This window comes from Haliotis rubra, unplaced genomic scaffold, assembly GCF_003918875.1.
Source record: "Haliotis rubra isolate DU_JTF1 unplaced genomic scaffold, ASM391887v1 Scf1364, whole genome shotgun sequence".
In the NCBI taxonomy this organism is placed as follows: Eukaryota; Metazoa; Mollusca; class Gastropoda; order Lepetellida; family Haliotidae; genus Haliotis; species Haliotis rubra.
In genome coordinates, this window is record NW_025765297.1 from 41,249 (window position 1) to 63,494 (window position 22,246).

At 39.6% G+C, this 22,246-nt stretch overlaps 1 protein-coding gene across 1 annotated transcript in view; it reads left to right on the forward strand.

Moving 5' to 3' along the window:
* LOC124268135 (protein mono-ADP-ribosyltransferase PARP14-like) overlaps positions 1-20,990 on the forward strand; it is a 28,942-nt gene extending 7,952 nt beyond the window's left edge. Inside the window, exons 2-10 of the mRNA XM_046703151.1 lie at positions 14,540-14,680; positions 15,062-15,111; positions 16,465-16,698; positions 17,754-17,969; positions 18,817-18,874; positions 19,579-19,679; positions 19,822-19,977; positions 20,287-20,447; positions 20,853-20,990. Of these exons, the coding sequence (XP_046559107.1) occupies positions 14,557-14,680; positions 15,062-15,111; positions 16,465-16,698; positions 17,754-17,969; positions 18,817-18,874; positions 19,579-19,679; positions 19,822-19,977; positions 20,287-20,433 (1,086 nt within the window). The 5' untranslated portion in view covers positions 14,540-14,556 and the 3' untranslated portion in view covers positions 20,434-20,447; positions 20,853-20,990. The remainder of the gene's footprint in view (positions 1-14,539; positions 14,681-15,061; positions 15,112-16,464; positions 16,699-17,753; positions 17,970-18,816; positions 18,875-19,578; positions 19,680-19,821; positions 19,978-20,286; positions 20,448-20,852) is intronic.
* The last annotated feature ends 1,256 nt before the right edge of the window (positions 20,991-22,246 follow it).

A 22,246-nucleotide genomic window follows, 5' to 3' on the forward strand; every position in this document is an offset into this window, starting at 1 on the left:
TGAATCAAATTGAAAAGCCTTCAGTGGCAAACATAAATGTCTATATTCTTACTTTGAGTGGAAAACAGCTTCTTAACAATAATATTTACTGATAACACCTAATGCCTGCTGATGAGCAGTCTCACTACACTCATATCGACCCGAGACGCCGACCTTTAGGGTAACGCCTCTTTTGGGGTTCTTCTTCTGCATCCGATGCAACGGTTTCCTGGTTTTTGACTTCTAATTTCCTAATTTCTTGGTTCTTGCCAACCCCTTTAGATCCCGTATTAAGAACACATGGTTGTTGTGCCATCACTGTGCTTTCTGTTGATCCCGAAATACCATTAATTCCTGCCTAATTTTGTAATTGATCATTGTCGCAACCTCCAGGACGTGGTCTCATCTGGTCAATATGTCTTTCCACCTGTTGTCCACGGAGTATAGATAATCTTATCACCCAGTTGCACCTAAAACTGTCCCCTGTAATTCATCTTGAGCCTTGAACTCCCAAAGTCAAAACAAAGACAGTTTGTCCCATACGGGAAGAATCTCTGGCACCAGTTTCATCATTTTGATCATCAACCTTTCCTCGTGCTTATTCCCGGCAACGCTGATAAACCTTAGTTCAGAATAAATGATGCCCGCGGAGCAACCGGTAGCCGCCAGTCTCCTGTTATTGCAAAAGTACGGACAGCTCGCCCCGGTGCTATAAATGCGGCCTTTCAGTTTGCGAACATCACCTGTTGGCTACCTTTCTTTAGGTGCCATCTTGAAAGATTCCACAGCCTCTGCCGTCCAGAGCATTAGTAGCTGGGTGGTTTGGCACTGTCCTAGTGTGACGAATAAGCGTTCCTCAAGGAATCTGGAATTCTCCGAGTAAAATCCAGCCCTCAATGGTTGATACAATGTACTCGGAAGACCAAATGTTATGCAACATTCTTTCTTGAGATGATAGTGACGGGCTGTGTTTCTCGAATCGAGGAATAACTCAATTCACTTGAATGTGACCACCTCACGACTAAAGGAGCGCAGGTCCTGAATGGTCCGGGTAAAGCCGATATGAAGTCGACTATGGCGATACGGCCACCAACCTGCTTAAGTGAGCGCCATGGTGTTGATTTCCTTGCTACCCCAAGTAAAATCTAAGATATTTGGTTCCCACCTTTTCTAATCTGACTGGTCCTGGGTCACCGGCCATATTGATTTGATTCCGGGCCAAATTAATTTCCATTCTGAGAATCTCATATATATTCCTGAATGTTCACCTTTTGCATGCAAAGCTCTTCCAACAGTGCTTTCCTCTCGCGAAGCCACTGGGAGAACTTACTCTTGTGCCCCATGGGCATACCATCTTGGCTCCGCACTCAGCCCCTGGTACTCCTCTTTTTTTTCTGGAAAGGAGGTCAGTCTGCTCGGATCCTCCTCAATATACACTTCGTACATCCTTCCTGCAGTGTGTAGGAGCAAATTGAACTTTGTTCGTAAACACGGGCCTTCCCGTGAAATTCCCAGAAAGCACCTTGGCCTGCAGCGGAGAAATTTTCGGTCAAACCTATTTGACCTAACATCAAATCACCGTGCTGTGATTCCATCGTCATCTTGTTTCGATATGAGGAAGCGTGACAACCTACCTCCATCAGCTGGATATCTGGCTGAGGGTTCCGTATTCAATTCCTGCAGTTGAATCGAAGTAAGTATCAGTCCCCATCTTTGATGCGCGACGCAGCCAATACCGAGTTTCTCGAAGGCGAGAATAACTGCTTCAGTAATGGACGATGATTCCGTCACCAGCGGTACTTTATCCAGCGCGCGCGGTATTATTCCGGAATTTTGACATCGCATTAAATGCCTGCAGTCCTTCTTTTTCCAACTGTGAGTAGTTTGCCCTGTGTCGTCAGTTTGCGAGAAGCGCAGCGCTGGCAGGCCCCTCTTCCGAATTCGATGCGCTGCAGCACAGCCCAACTCCGTGCAGCAGCTGGCCTGAGAGTGTTCAAAGGTTGGTCCAAACTGTGGTGCACCTTGCAGCGTATCGTCAGATTTGGCGAACCTTTTGATTCCGGGGAATTATTTTTGTTCCCTTCTTTGACCAGTACCAGTCCTGTCCCTTCTTCAGAGAAGATCGATCGCTTACAGTGGTGCTAATTGCACTTCAGCGTTTTCTGTGCGCCGAACTCTTCGCGGTATGATCTTGTTACTCCCGTGATACGAATCTTTAAGTTCCGGTGACGGCTTACCCCCGGGTTCTGCGCTTGCTGGACGTCCTTGGACTTTTTCTTCTGGTCGGATGCATTCCTTCCTTATCCACTTCGAAACCGCGAACTCACCCGGTTTCGAGGGAAAACGCAATTTTGATCTGTCTCGAAGCTCAGTCCCGCTTTTGCAGGTAGTACCCTGAAGTACCGTTTTCGCGTTTGGACATACGGTTATTTCAACAGTTTGCTGTGGCTGAATATTGCTATGTCATTCATGAACACGACTACCCTTTCAGCCTTTGAGAACCCATCTCACTTCTGGCCCCGAAGAGTGCCGGTGCTGTGCTCACACCAAGGCGGTACCGCCGGAACCGGATAAAGCCCTGAAAGTGTAAGTACATGTAGTCAGTCTTCTTGACTTCTCACCGTTCCAACCCCCGCCGACAAGCATGTCAAGTCCAAGTTGGTGAATTCCTCACCTCCATTCAAATTGGCTAACAGCTCTTCCACCTTGGGAATCGGGGTAAAACTCTCACTTAAAACCCAATGAGAGCTGTTCTTTAGTCCCCTTTCATGTTTTAATTCTCCAGATGACTTCAGGACGGTAGAAATAAACGGAGGCCCAATGCAGCACTACTCTAAATAATATCTTCTCCTTTTCCATTCTATCAATTTCTTCCTCCACCTTTTCTTTCAGCGCAAGTGGTACTGTGCGAGCTTCTGCGTTAAATACTGGATGGGAGTCTGTTCTGACATCTAATGTCACTGTGCATTCCTTTGAGATGTCCTAGACTCGTCAAACACTCTGGAATTCCCAGGAACAGCCAATCAATGCTGTCTTGGCCCAATCCCTCGAAGATTTGATGTTGTGTGTTGAGGAGAACACTCCTTTCCAAGGTTCCAAATGTACTTCAACCAGCTTCCTTCCTAATAACGATGAGAGCTTCTCCTGTCCACCACTATTAGAGACAGTGTTCTGATCTCATTCCGTGTCAACCTTCACACTTAGCCTCTCCCAATACTGGAATGTTAGTTCCTAGATATGCTTCTAGTCTGCATGTGCCAAGTCACGCATGTTTGGAAATGTTGACTTGTAGACTTCCCTTTATTGACTAAGGTAACACCTGACCCTGAATCCACCCTGCCAAAACCTCATTGGCTTTTCTATTTCCACTATCACAGTCTCTTCCACTTTCCAGTACCTCCTTCCTGCAGTACATGGGCAGCAAATCGCGAACAGCCCTCAAACATTATCTCTTCATGTTCTGCTTCACGCCCTGGCCTCAACATCAATGTGTGATGTGAGTAGATTTCTCGGATTACCCCTTGGGCTGTTTCCTTTAAAATCCTCCTAAGTTTCTGGGGTGTCTGGCATGCAATGGAAGATGTCCAACCTACAAAGTTGGTTACATCAATTTGAAATGTATGCACACCTTGGTGGCAGATGTTCTGTCGAGTTGCACCCAGTGCATGGCCAGAAAATGTCACCCCTAATTTTGTTTCTTGGTGGTCCAGTTCTCTGAGATGTTGACAACTTGTTGACTGAGGAGGTGCCCGCTCGAACGCCTCGGCTCCCCTTGCTGGGCTATTTCCATCGACAACGCTTATATTTGATAGGCTGCCAAATGTCATTGTAGCTTCTCCTGTAAATAAATCCGTCGTCTAATTGCTTCACTGTACACCCGGCAAACAAATCTGTTCCTGTAAATCCACTTTGGTTAAATGTGTCCATCATAATTCGTAATCTTTCTGGGTAATTCTTGGCAGGTTAGCCGCCAAACGTATTTATGCCTTCATCTGATTCTCGAATCCGTCCATTAAAATGTATTAAAGCGAGCTGTACTAACGTTAGAGGGGGGGCAAGATAAGTTGTGTGAAAGCTCTATTCTGGCCAGCACCTTAGATGTTTCGCAATTTCTGGTTTCGGTGAAAATGTCGTTAATTTTAGGTGCAGTCTTCGGTTCCCATGGACGAGCCAAATAATATGTAATAATTTTGGTCATCCACTATATTATTTGCCGTCATGCTCGATTGGAAACGCCCAGCATACGTTGGAAAATCTTCCTCTTACCCAGTAACAACAGGCACACAAAAAGTGACTGGTGCTGTTTCGGTTGTTGTTGTACAGTACATGGTTGGTGTATTTATCTTACATCAGTTGTGGTTGTAGAGTAGATGGTTGGTGTATGTATATTACATTGGCTGTTGTTGTACAGTAGATTTGTGGTGTAGATATCTTACATGGGTTGTGATTGTACAGTAAAGTGGTTGATGTAAAATATCTTACATGGGTTTTGTTTACAGTATATGGTTGTTGTACATATCTTACATGGATTCTGGTTGTACTGTAAGTGGTTGGTGTATATATCTTACATGGGTTGTGGTTGTACAGTATATGGTTGATGTATATATCTTACATGGGTTCTGGTTGAACATTAAGTGGTTGGTGTATGTATCTTATATGGGTTGTGGTTGTACTTTACATGGTTGGTGTATATATCTTACATGGGTTGTGGTTGCACAGTAGATTGTTGGAGTATATATCTCACATAAGTTGTGGTTGTACAGTATATGGTTGGTGTATATAGCTTACATGGGTTGTGGTTGTACAGTATATTGTTCGTGTATATATCTTACATAGGATGTGGTTGTACAGTATATGGTTGGTGTATGTATCTTACATGCGATGTGTCTGTACAGTAGATCGTTGGTGTACGTATCTTGTAGGGATTATAGCTGCATAGTGGATGGTTGGTGAATGTAGCCTACAAGGGTTGTGGTTGTACAGTATACGGTTGGTGTATATATCTTACATGGGTTCTGTTTGTAGAGTAAATGGTTGGTGTATATATCTTACATAGGTTGTGTGTTGTTGCGGTTGATGGTTGGTGTACATATCTCACATAGGTTGTTGTTGTATTTCACATAGGTTGTGGTTGTACAGTATATGGTTGGTGTACATATCTCACATAGGTTGTTGTTGTACAGTAGATGGTAGGTGTATATATCTTACATGAGTTTTTGTACAGAGGAGTTGTTGGTGTATATATCTGACATGGGTTGTGTGTTTCTTAAAGTAGATGGTTGGTGTATATATCTTACATAGGTTGTATTGTTACAGCATATGGTTGGTGTATATATCTTACATAGGATAATGGTTGTACAGCATGTGGTTGGTGTATGTATCTTACATGCGATGTGTCTGTACAGTAGATCGTTGGTGTACGTATCTTGTAGGGATTATAGCTGTTTAGTAGATGGTTGGTGAACGTATCCACAAGGGTTGTGGTTGTACAGTATACGGTTGGTGTATATATCTTACATGGGTTCTGTTTGTAGAGTAAATGGTTGGTGTATATATCTTACATATGTTGTGGTCGTACAGTAGATGGTTGGTGTTTATATCTTACATGGATTGTGGTTGTACGTTAGATGGTTGGTATTTTTTATGTTATATGGGGATTTGGTTGTACATTAGAAAGTTTGTGTATATATCTTACATGAGTTGTTATTGTACAGTAGATTGTTGGTGCATATAGCTTACATGGGTTGTGGTTGTAGAGAAGATTTTTTGGTGTATATATCTTACATGGGTTGTGGTTGTACAGTATATGGTCGGTCTATATATGTTACATGGGTTGTGATTGTACAGTAGATGGTTCTGTATATATCTTACATAGGTGGTGGTTGGACAGTATATGGTTCGTGTATATATCTTACATAGGATGTGGTTGTACAGTATATGGTAGGTGTATGTATCTTATATGGAATGTGGCTGTACATTAGATGGTTGGTGTATGTACCTTGTAGGATGATGGTTGTACAGTAGTTGGTTGGTGTATGTACCTTACATGGGTTGTGGTTGTAGAGCATATGGTTGTTGTATATATCCTCACATGGATTGTGGTTCTACTTTGAAGGTTGGAATTTTATGTTATATGGGTTGTGGTTGTACATTAGGTAGTTGGGGAATATATCTTACATGGTTTGTGGTTTACAGTACATGGTTGGTGTACATATCTTACATAGGTTGTGGTTTTACAGCATATGGTTGGTGTATGTATCTTACATGGGATGTGGCTGTACATTAGATGGTTGGTGTACATATCTTACATGGGGTACGGTTGTACAGTTGATGGTTGGTGTATCTGTCTTACATGGATTGTGGTTGTACAGTACATGGTTGGTGTATATATCTTACATGGGTTCTGGTTGTACAGTAGTTGGGTGGTGTATATAGCTTACATGGGTTGTGGTTGTAGAGTAGATTTTTGGTGTATATATCTTACATATGTTATGGTTGTACAATATATGGTTGGTGTATATATCTTACCTAGGATGTGGTTGTACAGTATATGGTTGGTGTATGTATCTTACATGCGATGTGGCTGTACAGTAGATGGTTGGTGTATGTATCTTGAAGGGATTATAGCTGTATAGTAGATGGTAGGTGTATGTACCTTATATGGGTTTTGGTTGTACAGTATATGGTTGGTGTTTATATCTTACATGGATTGTGGTCGTACAGTAGATGGTTGGTGTTTATATCTTACATGGATTGTGGTTGTACGTTAGATGGTTGGTATTTTTATGTTATATGGGATTTGGTTCTACATTAGAAAGTTGGTGTATATATCTTACATGGGTTGTGATTGTACAGTAGATGGTTTCTGTATATATCTTACATAGGTGGTGGTTGGACAGTATATGGTTCGTGTATATATCTTACATAGGATGTGATTGTCCAGTATATGGTAGGTGTATGTATCTTATATGGAATGTGGCTGTACATTAGATGGTTGGTGTATGTACCTTGTAGGGATGATGGTTGTACAGTAGATGGTTGGCGTATGTACCTTACATGGGTTGTGGTTGTAGAGCATATGGTTGGTGTGTATATCTTACATGGGTTGTGGTTGTACAATAGATGGTTGGTGTATATATCTTACATTGATTGTGGTTCTACTTTTGAAGGTTGGTATTTTTATGTTATATGGGTTGTGGTTCTACATTAGGTAGTTGGTGAATATATCTTACATGGGTTGTGGTTTTACAGTACATGGTTGGTGTATATATCTTACATAGGTTGTGGCTGTACAGCATATGGTTGGTGTATGTATCTTACTTGGGATGTGGCTGTACATTAGATGGTTGGTGTAGATATCTCACTTCGGTTGCGGTTGTACAGTTGATGGTTGGTGTATGTATCTTACATGAATTGCGGTTGTACAGTATATGGTTGGTGTATATGTCTTACATGGGTTGTTGTTCTCCAGTACATGGTTGGTGTATATATCTTAAGTGGGTTGTGGTTGTAGAGTAGATGGTTGGTGTATATATCTTACATGGGTTGTGATTGTACAGTAGATGGTTGGTGTATATATCTTACATGGGTTCTTGTTCTCCAGTACATGGTTGGTGTATATATCTTACATGGGTTGTGATTGTACAGTAGATGGTTGGTGTATATATCTTACATGGGTTCTTGTTCTCCAGTACATGGTTGGTGTATATATCTTACGTGGGTTGTGGTTGTACAGTAGATAGTTGGTGTATATATCTGACATGTGTTCTGGCTGCACAGTAGATGTTTGGTATCTTCTATGGGTTATGGTTGTATACAAAAGATGGTTAATGTATATATCTTACATGGGTTGTGATTGTTCAGTATAAGGTTGGTATATATATCTAACATTGGTTTTGGTTGTACATTAGATTGTTAGTGTATATATCTCACATGGGTTGTTGTTGTACAGCAGATGGTTGTTGTACATATCTAACATGCGTTGTTGTTGTACAGTAGAAGGCAGGTGTATATATCGTACATGGATTGTGGTTGTACACTACATGGTTGGTGTATGTATCTTGTAGGGATTATAGTTGCACAGTAGATGGTTGGTGTATGTATCTTACATGACTTGTGGTTGTACAGTATATGGTTCGTGTATGTATCTTACATGTTTTGTGGTTGTAGAGTAGATGGTTGGTGTATCTATCTTACATGGGTTGTTGTTGTACAGTACATGGTTGGTGTATTTATCTTACATCAGTTGTGGTTGTAGAGTAGATGGTTGGTGTATGTATATTACATTGGCTGTTGTTGTACAGTAGATTTGTGGTGTAGATATCTTACATGGGTTGTGATTGTACAGTAAGTGGTTGATGTAAATATCTTACATGGGTTTTTGTTTTACAGTATATGGTTGTTGTACATATCTTACATGGATTCTGGTTGTACTGTAAGTGGTTGGTGTATATATCTTACATGGGTTGTGGTTGTACAGTATATGGTTGATGTATATATCTTACATGGGTTCTGGTTGAACATTAAGTGGTTGGTGTATGTATCTTGTATGGGTTGTGGTTGTACTTTACATGGTTGGTGTATATATCTTACATGGGTTGTGGTTGCACAGTAGATTGTTGGAGTATATATCTCACATAGGTTGTGGTTGTACAGTATATGGTTGGTGTATATATGTTTCATAGGTTGTTGTTGTACATTAGATAGTTGGTGTATATATCTTACATGGGTTGTGGTTGTACAGTTGCTTTGTGGTGTATATATCTTACATGCGTTGTGGTTGTACACTAGAAAGTGTAAATGTATGGAGTATCTCTGTGTATTTAAAAATAGACTATGGTTATAGACGTGTGTACATGTGCATGTGTATGTAGCATCTCTGTGTGTATAAGTGGAGACTATGGTTATATACGTGTGTACATCTGCATGTGTATGGAGTATCTCTACATGTTTAAATGTAGACTATAATTATATACGTGCGTACATGTGCATGTGTATGGAGTATCTGTCTGTGTATCAGTGTAGACTATGGCCATATACGTGTGTGCATGTTTAAGTGTATGGCATATCTCTACGTTTTTCAAAAGTTGACTATGGTTATATACGTGTGTACATGTTCATGTGTAGGGTGTATCTGTATGTGTAGAAATGTAAACTATGGTTATATACGTGGGTACATGTACATGTGTATGGAGTATCTCTATGTGTATAAATGTAGACTATGGTTATATACGTGTGTACATGTGCATGGAGTATCTCTGTGTGTATAAGTGTAGACTATGGTTATATACATGTGTACATGTGCATGTGTGTTGAGTATCTGCATGTGTTTAAATGTAGACTCTGGTTATATACGTGTGTACATGTGCATGTGCATGGAGTATGTCTAAGTGCATAAATGTAGACTATGGTTATATACGTGTGTACATGTATCTTACGTGGGTTGTGGCTGTAGAGTAGATGGTTGGTGTATGTATCTTACATGGATTATGCTCGACAGTACATGGTTGGTGTATGCATCTCACATGGGTTATGGTTGTACAGTACATGGTTGGTGTGTATATCTTACATGGGTTGTGGTTGAACAGTAGATTGTTGGTGTATATATCTTACATGGGTTCTTGTCGTACAGTAGATGGTTGATGTATATATCTTACATGTGATGTGGTTGTACAGTAGATTGTTGGTGTATATATCTTACATGGGTTGTTGTTGTACAGTAGATGGTTGGTGTATATATCTTACATGGGTTGTGGTTGTACAGTTGATGATTGGTGTATGTATCTTACATGGATTGTGCTTGTTGAGTAGATGGTAGGTGTATGTATCTTACATGGGTTGTGGTTCTACCGTAGATTGTCTTTGTATGTATCTTACATGGGTTGTGCTTGTTGAGTAGATGGTAGGTGTGTGTATCTTACATGGGTTGTGGTTGTACGGTAGATGGTTGGTGTATATATCTTACATGGGTTGTGGTTGTACAGTAGATGGTTGGTGTATCTATCCTACATGTGTTAATATTGTACAGTATATGTTTGGTGTATATATCTTACATGGGTTCTTGTTGTAGAGTAGATGGTCGGTGTATATATCTTACTTGGTTTCTGGTAGTACAGTAGATGGTTGGTGTATGTAACTTTTATGGGTTGTTGTTGTACAGTAGATGGTTGGTGAACATATCTTACATAGGTTGTGGTTGTACAGTAGATGTTAGGTGTATATATCTTACATGGGTTCTGGTTGTACCGTAGATTGTCGGTTTATGTATCTTACATTGGTTGTGGTTGTAGAGTAGATGGTACGTGCATGTATCTTCCATGGGTTTGTTTGTGTACGGTACATGGTTGGTGTATATATCTTACATGGGTTGTGGTTGTACAGTAGATGGTTGGTGTATGTATCTTACATGGTTTGTGGTTGTATAGAAGATCGTTGGTGTATGTATCTTACATGGGTTGTGGTTGTACAGTATATGGTTGGTGTATATATCTTACATGGGTTCTGTTTGCAGAGTAAATGGTTGGTGTATATAGCTTACATAGGTTGTGGTTGTACTGTTGATGGTTGGTGTATATATCTTACATAAGTTGTGGTTGTACAGTAGATGGTTGGTGTATATAGCTTACATGGGTTGTGGTTGTAGAGTAGATTTTTGGTGTGTATAGCTTACATGGGTTCTTGTTGTACAGTAGATGGTTGGTGTATATATCTTACATGTGATGTGGTTGTACAGTAGATTGTTGGTGTATATATCTTACATGGGTTGTTGTTGTACAGTATATGGTTGGTGTAATTATCTTACACGGATTCTGGTTGTACAGAAAGTGGTTGGTGTTTGTATCTTGTAAGGATTATGGTTGTACAGTAGATTGTTGGTGTATGTATGTAACATGGGTTATGGTTGTACAGTATATGGTTGGTGTATATATCTTACATGGGTTCTGGCTGTACAGTAAGTGGTTGGTGTATGTATTTTATATGGGTTGTGGTTGTACAGTAGATTGTTGGAGTGTATATCTCACATGGGTTGTGGTTGTACAGTAGATGGTTGGTGTATATATCTTACATGGGTTGTGGTTGTACAGTAAATGGTTGGTGTATATATCTTACATGGGTTGTGGTTGTACAGTAGATGGTTGGTGTATATATCTTACATAAGTTGTGGTTGTACAGTAGATGGTTGGTGTATATATCTTACATGGGTTGTTGTTGTACAGTAGACTATGGTATATATACGTACATGGGTTGTGGTTGTGCATGTGGATGGAGTATATATCTACATGAGTTGTTGTTGTACAGTACATGTAGACTGGTTGGTATATACGTGTGTACATGTGCATGTGTATGGAGTATCTCATGTATTTAAGTAGATGGTAGACTATGGTTATATACGTGTGTACATGTGCATGTAAAAATGTGTATGGAGTATCTCTATGTGTATAAGTGTAGACTATGGTTATATAGGTGTGTACATGTGCATGTGTATGGAGCATCTCTATGTGTATAAGTGCAGACTATGGTTATATACGTGTGTACATGTGCATGTGTATGGAGTATCTCTATGTGTTAAAATGTAGACTATAGTTATATACATGTGTACATGTGCATGTGTATGGAGTATCTCTGTATGTACTATGGTCATGGTATACGTGATGTGCATGTTTAAGTGTATGGCATATCTCTATGTGTATAAATGTAGACTATGGTTATATACATGTGTACATGTGCATGTGTATGGAGTATCTCTATGTGTATAAATGTAGACTATGGTTATATACGTGTGTACATGTACATGTGTATGGAGTATCTCTATGTGTATAAATGTAGACTATGGTTATATACTTGTGTACATGTGCATGTGTATGGAGTATCTCTATGTGTATAAGTGTAGACTATGGTTATATACGTGTGTACATGTGCATGTGTATGGAGTATCTCTATGTGTATAAGTGTAGACTATGGTTATATACGTGTGTACATGTGCATGTGTATGGAGTATCTCTATGTGTATAAATGTAGACTATGGTTATATACGTGTGTACATGTGCATGTGTATGGAGTATCTCTATGTGTATAAATGTAGACTATGGTTATATACGTGTGTACATGTGCATGTGTATGGAGTATCTCTATGTGTTTAAATGTAGACTATGGTTATATACGTGTGTACATGTGCATGTGTATGGAGTATCTCTATGTGTATAAATGTAGACTATGGTTATATACGTGTGTACATGTGCATGTGTATGGAGTATCTCTATGTGTATAAGTGTAGACTATGGTTATATAGATGTGTACATGTGCATGTGTATGGAGTATCTCTATGTGTATAAATGTAGACTATGGTTATATACGTGTGTACATGTATGGTTGTATGTGTATGGAGTATCTCTATGTGTATAAATGTAGACTATGGTTATATACGTGTGTACATGTGCATGTGTATGGAGTATCTCTATGTGTATAAATGTAGACTATGGTTATATACGTGTGTACATGTGCATGTGTATGGAGTATCTCTATGTGTTTAAATGGTAGACTATGGTTATATACGTGTGTACATGTGCATGTGTATGGAGTATCTCTATGTGTATAAGTGTAGACTATGGTTATATACTTGAAGAATACATGTGCATGTGTATGGAGTATCTCTATGTGTATAAGTGTAGACTATGGTTATATACTTGTGTACATGTGCATGTGTATGGAGTATCTCTATGTGTATAAGTGTAGACTATGGTTATATACTTGTGTACATGTGCATGTGTATGGAGTATCTCTATGTGTATAAGTGTAGACTATGGTTATATACTTGTGTACATGTGCATGTGTAATGGAGTATATCTCTATGTGTATAAATGTAGACTATGGTTATATACCTGTGTACATGTACATATGCATGGAGTATCCCTATGTTTATAAGTGTAGACTATGGTTATATACCTGTGTACATGTGCATGTGTATGGAGTATCTCTATGTGTATAAGTGTAGACTATGGTTATATACCTGTGTACATGTACATGTGTATGGAGTATCTCTATGTGTATAAGTGTAGACTATGGTTATATACCTGTGTACATCTGCATGTGAATGGACTATCTCTATGTGTATAAAATGTAGACTATGGTTATATACCTGTGTACATGTACATATGCATGGAGTATCCCTATGTTTATAAGTGTAGACTATGGTTATATACCTGTGTACATGTGCATGTGTAATGGACTCTCTATGTGTATAAATGTAGACTATGGTTATATACGTGTGTACATGTGCATGTGTATGGAGTATCTCTATGTGTATAAATGTAGACTATGGTTATATACGTGTGTACATGTACATGTGTATGGAGTATCTCTATGTGTATAAGTGTAGACTATGGTTATATACGTGTGTACATCTGCATGTGAATGGACTATCTCTATGTGTATACATGTAGACTATGGTTATATACCTGTGTACATGTACATATGCATGGAGTATCTCTATGTTTATAAGTGTAGACTATGGTTATATACGTGTGTACATCTGCATGTGAATGGACTATCTCTATGTGTACAAGTGTAGACTATGGTTATATACTTGTGTACATGTACATATGCATGGAGTATCTCTATGTGTATAAGAGTAGACTATGGTTATATACCTGTGTACATGTACATATGCATGGAGTATCCCTATGTTTATAAGTGTAGACTATGGTTATATACGTGTGTACATGTGCATTTGTATGATTCGTGTATTTGTGTTTGCGTCACTCATGTGTGTGTGTGCGTGCTTCCGTGCAGACGCATGTCTATACACTTGCAACACGAAGTGAAAGCTTTGTTTGTTGAAGAATTCTATGGGTATAAAACTCATAACTGTCTAGCATATCGTCCTCAAACCAGGAAGTCGCCAATCATAAGACTATATATGCACATAACAACCTTTGGACCACTTACTTTGAGCATGGATGGTTCGGAATGTGTGTTAATACCATGTACAAGCACGCGTATACACCGTTTGAGAGGTATTCTAGAAGCTGTAATAGGAATGGGAAGTATCTATTAATGATCAACGAGAGCAGCGTTTCCATAAAGACTTGTCATTCCTCGTATTACCATTTCCATCATAAAGATTAAAGTTATTCAAGGATCTGATTCGTAACATATGAAACGCACGACACACATTTAGGTTCTTAAATGTCACACTTGTTTCACTTTGGCACACGTTTCTAGGTAACGAAAACACATTTGTTTGTTTACTCATAACCATTGCATATGTGCAAATACTAACCTCCTAGTTGACGAGTATATGCGCCACTGGCTAACCTGACATATCACTGACATACCCTTATTATCAGAACTAAAATTGCTATACTCCATACGCTTAAGGATCACTTTCAAGTAGTGATGATGCCAAGTGTTTGCCACAAAGTAAGCTGAACTACGACAGAAGTGACAAAGGCACGTACATTGTTCACTTGAAAAGTTCTTGAAAGGTCTATTCTACAAGTCAAAATAGGGTATTGCATTGAAATTCCTTGTTGAGTTGTTTACGAGTTAAACTTTCCTCCAGCCAGACATTCGACAAGAATGGCTGGTATGTTCCGTTGGAGAAGCCTAGGGCCACGTAGCATGATGGTCCTTGAGAGCGGTGAGAGGAGAACTCTGCAGGGTCAGGAAGGATGCACCATAGAAGTCAAAGAGTATCAACCTGGTGAGTTGGTGGGAAGGTTTAAATTTGTTGGTTTGTTTTTTGTTAAAAAACCACTCTGAGCAATATTCCAGCTATATGGAGGCAGTCTGTAAATAATGAAGTCTGGACCAGACAAACCATCATCATGAGCATCGATCTACGCAGTTATAATACAATGATCCCGGATCTTCAAGGGTTTTGGGGGAAAGGTAGGCTTGAAGCCGACCAAGTGATCATCGGAGTTGAAGAGCAGAAAAACGCATCGTATTTAAAAATCCAGTAATTACAGTTACCATAAGGTACAATATTAACAGGGACTTTTTTAATCTATTCTACATGTCTCAAGTTCTGGAAAACCGATCTGCTCTCATCAAATTAGATCACATGGTTTGGTTGTTGCAGATACACACCTCAACTTGTCCTTTCTCAAGCAGCAGATAACGGAGGTCGCAGTGAGTTCACTTTGTGACTGGCGTTTTGTTTTGTTTGTAGCTTAACGCCGCACTCGGAAAAATTATAGCTATATGGCGGCGGTCTGTAAATAGTCAAGTCGTTTATTATGGGAACAATGTGTGAACATTTAGAAATATTTTCCTTTTTACACTCTTCAAATAAGAAACGCATAGGCGATTTTGAGAATATTGGACTCATGCAGCTTTCGGCAAAAGCTACAAATGTACTATTTCTTTCCCAAACATCATCTTTGTGTGATTGTAAACCGCTTCAGCGCCAAAAGGCGGCAATTTTAACTTTCCCCTTGTTTTAGAAGCGTTTGTAGAAATATTGATCACTATGAAAAGTGATTCCGTTTTGCCTGGAAAAGAGGAAATCATCATGCCACGAATGAGTGCCGCCAATTAAAACATCACCATAGGCCTCCTTCACATTTCAAAGTCCATTAGAGCACCATATCTCGCATTTGGGATAGTTTCCTGCAGACCAATTCCGCCCAAGATGCGGCTGTCCAAGAGTTACCACCCAAACCCAGGACCGCTACATCCGGGCTGCCCACTTAGGTCATCGTCTTGCCACTACCGCGGAGACCGCACAACGCATCGATGTTTTGAGAAGAATTTCCGACCAAACTGTCAGGAATCGATTGCGTGAAGTGGGCATACATACAGCACGCGTCACGATCCGCTACCTTGCCATTTCTAACGTCAATGTCTTGACATGGCCTTGCCGAACATCAGATGCAGGAAGAGTGGGGAACAATTCGTCCACTTATCCAAACTGTGCCGAGACACTGCCGAGCATTAATTGCTGTCATTGGTGGCCACACACAGTACAGACATTGACGCCATCTTGTGGGCTCAAGTAAACAGAAACACAACATTGAAGGCTGGTGTTGTCTTGGCTAACTCCTTGTCTGTAGACTTTTTAAATTGTCACCTTTTTACCATTGAAATTACATGAAACAAGTGCTCTTAAACTAACGCAATAAATTCTTCTAAAAAGGTTGACCTTCTGTTTGTTGTTTAACTCAACACTTAGTAGTGTTCCAGATGTAGGGCAGATGTCAGTAAATAGTCGAGTCTGGAAAAGACAATCCAGTGGTTAACAGCATGAGCATCATTGAACGCAATTGGGATTTGATGACGTGTGTCAACCAAGTCAGCGAGCCTGACCACCTGATCACGTTAGTTGCCTCATACGAAAAGCATCAGTTGCTGAAGACCAATTCTTACCCGGATCTTCACGGATCATTTATTTCATGGTAGTTATGTATGCGTCATTGTTAAGTAAAGCTGGAACCAAACGTCAGTATAGGCACCATGCAGTGTCCACTAACGTTGTGTTTGCAGGATGACGTCATCGTTAGTTCCGTTGGACAAAATCAAAACATGCTGACTGGACAACTTTCCAGATGTATTTTGAGGGCTGCAGGGGAAGAGATAGGAGAAGAGATTAGGACACAACGCCCAGCAGGTTTACGTGTTGCTGAGATAGTTGAGACATCTGGCGGAAGGCTGAAGTGTAAAGCAATATATCACTGTCGCCTGCCCCACTGGACGAACAAGCTGTCTAAACCAGACGTGGTAAGCAGTAAGGCTGATTTTAGATATGTTGCTTTTCTACTTTTTTCTTGTTTATCTTTTAGTGAGTGAGTGAGTTAAAATTTTACATCGCATCGGCAATATTACAGCCATATAGCGATGAAAACAAGGTAATCAATCTAAATAGCAGTCGACAAAGGACAGTAAAACAACTAGAATATCACAGATATAAATGTAAAACTAATAATTAAATCTAAAACATTTTAACCATAGAGGACAATACAATATAAAAATAGGCTTTAGATCGCCCAAAACTGAAGGTAGATCACCATACTAGGGACGATGGGGACTTACAGTACCTGTGCTACCTGCATTGACCCTAGTTGGATTTACACCATCCCTTCAGCCGCTGGCGATTGTAGGAAAATTTAGCAGGCAGTTAAAAGAACAAAGATACTACGTTTAAAATATGGTAAATTTACATTTTACTTTGAAAGTTTTGGGACTTACGTACCCTCTCAGGAGGACCATAATTTTACAGTACTTTAACCCCCTTTGAGGGTACAGCCACTAACAATCTAAGTTACTAATCTAAACTACCAACCTTTAAAATATAGCTATTTACAAAACACGTTACTCAAAGTTCATCAAATAAATCAATCTCTTTTAAAAAAAACAATAATTAAATGAAAACTAACATTTGTCAAAAAATCATTCATTGTTTTGACATTGAAATATTTATCCCTTATGATGGAGAATTCAACACAGTTTATCTTTTACATGTAAATCACATCTAATAACATATATGCTTTAAAAAAGTGTAATGTGTTTGGAAATAGTTCCTTCTGGCAACAACGTGGCCAAACGTTGTTCAGTTCTAGAGCTCTCAGTTACAGTCAAGTTGATTAATACAGTAATAGTCAGACGTGGAGCGACAGGGTAGTCTAGTGGTTAAAGTGTTCAGGTTCGATGTGTGAAGCCCATTTCTGGTGTCCCCAGCCGTGACCTTGCTGGGATATTGCTAAAAGCGGCGTAAAATTAAACACGAACACACACATCGTCAAAGTTTACAGTAACCGTTGCTTTTATTTTGTAAGGTGTTAAGACAAGTTGTCAGTGATTGCATCATCAACGCTTCGACTCAGGGATACAAATCCATTGCCTTTCCTGCCCTTGGAACTGGCAATCTTGGCTACCCAAAGTACGTGACAGCAGCGGCCATTATTGACACTGTGCGGGAGTTTGACAATGTTCCTCTTTTCCTTGCGGACGTGCACGTCGTCGGTTGTCCAAATGACGTTAACTTTGAAGGGGTAGGTACCTGACATCTGAAGATGTTTTCAAGCGAAAAGTTTACTTGGATGTGTCTGTGTCATTGCCAACTCGCTTTTTCGCATGATATCATCATTCCTATAAATAGTTTAAAAACCCAGAGCTGATGCTAAATGTATTTATAAATTTTCCTGTTATCTATGAAGAAGTCTAGTATTTCATATATCGTAGTAAACCTCGGTAACGTGTTGGCATTTGTGGCCAAAAATGGCCCGAATCTTTGAAGATGTAGACGCAACTAGTATAACGGAAACGTAAGTGTGCTTCATACAGATAGATGTATTCTGAAAGTGCTTCATGCATCTTTCAATACATAGCGAGAAGACAAGTCATGTGCTGCAAACAGGAAAGGCACAAAAGTAAATTGCCAGGCATTTATAGACACATAGATTTGTGACAATGTAGGAAGGTAACGCCAAGTTGCAGCAGCATAATGCCACCCCACTGGTTGCAACAATAGAATCAGATATTGTAAGGCAGCATAACATTGTTGTACCACCATGGCTACCTGTTCCCCAAGACCGCATCCCCCTCCGACCATTATAGAACATATTTCGGATGAGATGGAAGTATGCATACGACAGGACCAGAACCAAGGGATAACACTACTATCCCGGCTGACACACTTGCCGTACATGTGATATTGTTTGATACTTTCCTTGTACCAAGTTCTTTGATCAGATAAGTAACATATTGACGTTATGATGGGTGTTTTATTATATATCTATGTGTTACGTTTCTGTGAAAACCTTCTTTTGTTATCTTTGATTTCTCTGCTATACTGAGACCATTACTGGCCGTGTACATGATAGTTCTTTACCATTTCAGTTTTGTAAAAGGCACCTACAAAAAGTAACGGTACCTGAAGACAAGTATTCAAGTATAAGTAAGTATGCGGTGCAAAACTCCGTTTTCCAAGAACAGTTCAATATAGTACATAGTATATAGATTCTATTTGTGACATGTTTGACAAAAACTAATAACTTTTATGATAATGATTTGTTCAAAGCAAGGCCCTTTATATAAGAGACCAAACCGTTTCTATAATCTTACGAAATATTTGCAAAAAGCGTTTGTCCATTGCATGATTTTTCAACTATATAATAAACATATTAATGAATCACTATCCACTAGTGATTATGCCTAGTGTTCGCAAAGAGGTGACCTTATCCTGCACCACCTTTACAAATCTTTCTATGCACCTTTGTCCCAACTGGAGTTGTTTTTGCGACTCTAATTTAGAAAAGAGCGGAAGGTAACCAAAGGTGACCATGTGCTGCGTTGCTGGTCTGAACATAGAATATGATATATAGAGGTGATTCGTCACGTCTCGGTTTAGTTACTGTTCGGTTGATTCGAACTGTTGGATGACTCAATTTTGCTGACTGCGGTACACTAACAACATTATATCATTCTGTGGTACTTTAACCATGAGGTATAGAAGTTGTTATCCATAAAGCCTGTCTTATAATGCTCACGAAAAGTGACTGCGAAAAAGTGAAGCATGTCAGTCAGTTATATACGCGTAAAATGCGTCTTTCCTTTCATACCATATTGAGTGATATCTCAAGTTACGTTTCTTGTTATCAGGATATCTGTCATCGGGTAGAACGCTACCTACATGGACAAGCTCCAAAACAGAGTCTCCAACGGAAGTTGGTGTGTTAGACTTTCAAACATTGATACCAAAGGTAGGTTCCACACTGATAATCGTGGAGGTATTGTTGCACAGGTGTTCAATCGCTGACTGGATACGATCATGGTCCGCACGTTTGAATATGTTATACCAGTCCAATAATTAATGTCAATATATGTGTAATAACATATTTTAAGCCGCAGATGCCTGTAGTAGAACGCCAGGGTAGACACCGGTTTAGAGTGCCATTCTCACTGGGTGACGCATTCGTCAGGACACTGCCAGACAGATGTGAAGAAGATTGCACCAGGAACGTTCTGGATAAGCGGATACAGAAGCTGAAGTTTTCACAGGTAATAAAAAGCATGGAAAGCAGAATGTGAGGCAATCTTCCTGATTCCCATACTGAAAATGGATAGCTCTAAATGTCCAATTAATGGTACTCATTTGTTCTTACTACAACAAAGCAGGAACTTAATCAGACTTTATCGAGTTTTTGGAACACAGCTAAAATTCCAAAAGATATTTATGTGGGGTAGGTTTCATTGAGAGGTAGATGCCGCGTACCATCTACCATTCATGGTAAATATTTTTAAAAGTAAAGTAAATTACTCTGCAGTGAATTCCTTCTCGATCGCCTGTCCTTTTCCTATCAACCTCAGATTGAAGATCTTGAGGCGTTTGCAGAGAAAGAGAGCATAGATATCAACACATTAAAATCTAGTGGTCAGGTTCGTCTGAAGGGGACCACTCCAAGGCCTCACCAAAGTGTGTCATTATTTGGATCAGACTCTACAAACAGTAGCTGATTTTGGTTTTGTGGGTAGGTATAAATGTTATTTGTTAAATATCAGTGCAGGTTTCATCATGGTGTTGTTGTTGTAAGCCTAGTTGTGAAAGTGTTCGCTTGTCGCTCCGAAGCATCATTGAAGACGTGCTTGACTCATGATTGTTTACGTATTGAATTTGATGTGTCTGGGCTTGCTCCTTTATGACGCAAGTGGCGTCCACGTAATCGTTGCTTATAGGAAACAGGTACGAAGAGATGTATCGAAAATTTGGATTGGAAGAATAAAAATTACAAACTTGCCTTGAGCGTTTCCTCTTTAATAATTGGGTCTGGTTCTCCAGACAAAAAGACTAATTTATTCGTTATGTATTTCTTTCACTTCGCGAATGAAACATTAGCACGTTTTTCTAACGTGAGAATTTGTGTATGTCCATCTAGCGTATCCCACTTGCTGGGAAAGCGTCGAGTCTGACCAGAGGGTTTTCAACGTTGCTGAAGGAGGCATAGAATACAAGAGTGTGAAGAACAGTTTCATGGCGGCTTTGTGTGAAAAGAGAGATCATGCTACCATCTTTAAGGTAAACAACGTAGACTTATAAGAACGGGATTAACGTGGTATTAATCAAAGTGACCTGATTTAAGTAATATTTTCAAAACGATCATACAACTGATGCATTCCCATGACCATTAGTCAGTCACAGAAACATGTACACAAAGCATAGCAATTAGCATCCCGTAGTTCAGTAGGAGGCTTATCAAAATATTTTCATTTTTCACCTCAGATTGAGAGGATTCAGATTAGGGATCTGTACAAGCAGTACCAGATCGCGATGCAGACTGTCCAGAAGGAGCATCCCTCCAAAGAGAATGAACGCATCATGTGGCATGGAACTGACGTAGAAGCTGTTCCCAACATCAACAAATATGGATTTAACAGGTCTTACAGCGGGAAGAACGGTCAGTTGACTATAGGATTACCCTTTCAAATGATGCCAGTGACGAACGTCACGAAAGACCAAACATTACCACGTTAAACGAAAATATTTGTGATTAAACAAATCACACATCATCCCAATTTAGCCATAATTATCTGAGTTGAATTGTATACCCACACTCATTTCTTCACATACACATGGAATGACAGTGACTAAACGCATTATAAAGATATATGTTGGAGAGTGTTTGTTTGCTTGTTCGCAAAATATTTAACGTTGAACTCTCAGGAATAATAATGAAGTTGACTATCCATAGAACTTGATTTTCCTTCAACTTCTAAAAAGTCTTCCCTCATTGTCTCTATGAGCTCTCAGGGCTTTATACTACACTTCCGGTCTCGTTGCCATGCTTTCTTTTGTATTTACTGTAGGTGTATTGGAAGTAACTATAATAGCTTACTGTAGCTCTTTATGGTACCAAGCAAAACATACAAGACTATAGGGATTTATTTAAAATAACTTGTATTTACCTTGACTTCACGAAAATGAAGTTTTTTCGCGGGAACAAAACCATCCTCGGCCTTTCTTTCTGGCGCAGTGGACGTTGATACTTTTGCAGAAGTTACCGTTAACGTCGGTGTTGGGGTTGCCGTATTTGATCAGGTTGGTGTAGAGGCGACTGTATTTGCTGGTCGTGGGGGTTGTAACATGTCAGAGATTTCCTGTTGAAGTGGGGAGGAGGTTCTCTTGTATGCCTGGTCTGCTGTGCTTCTGTGTCCAGTGTGCTGCATGATAAGCTGTTCATCAACTTTCTCGTTGAATAAACGAGTTGCTAAAGTAACCTGAAACATATATTCAATTTTTTTGTCAGAAAATACGATAATTACAAGGGACGTA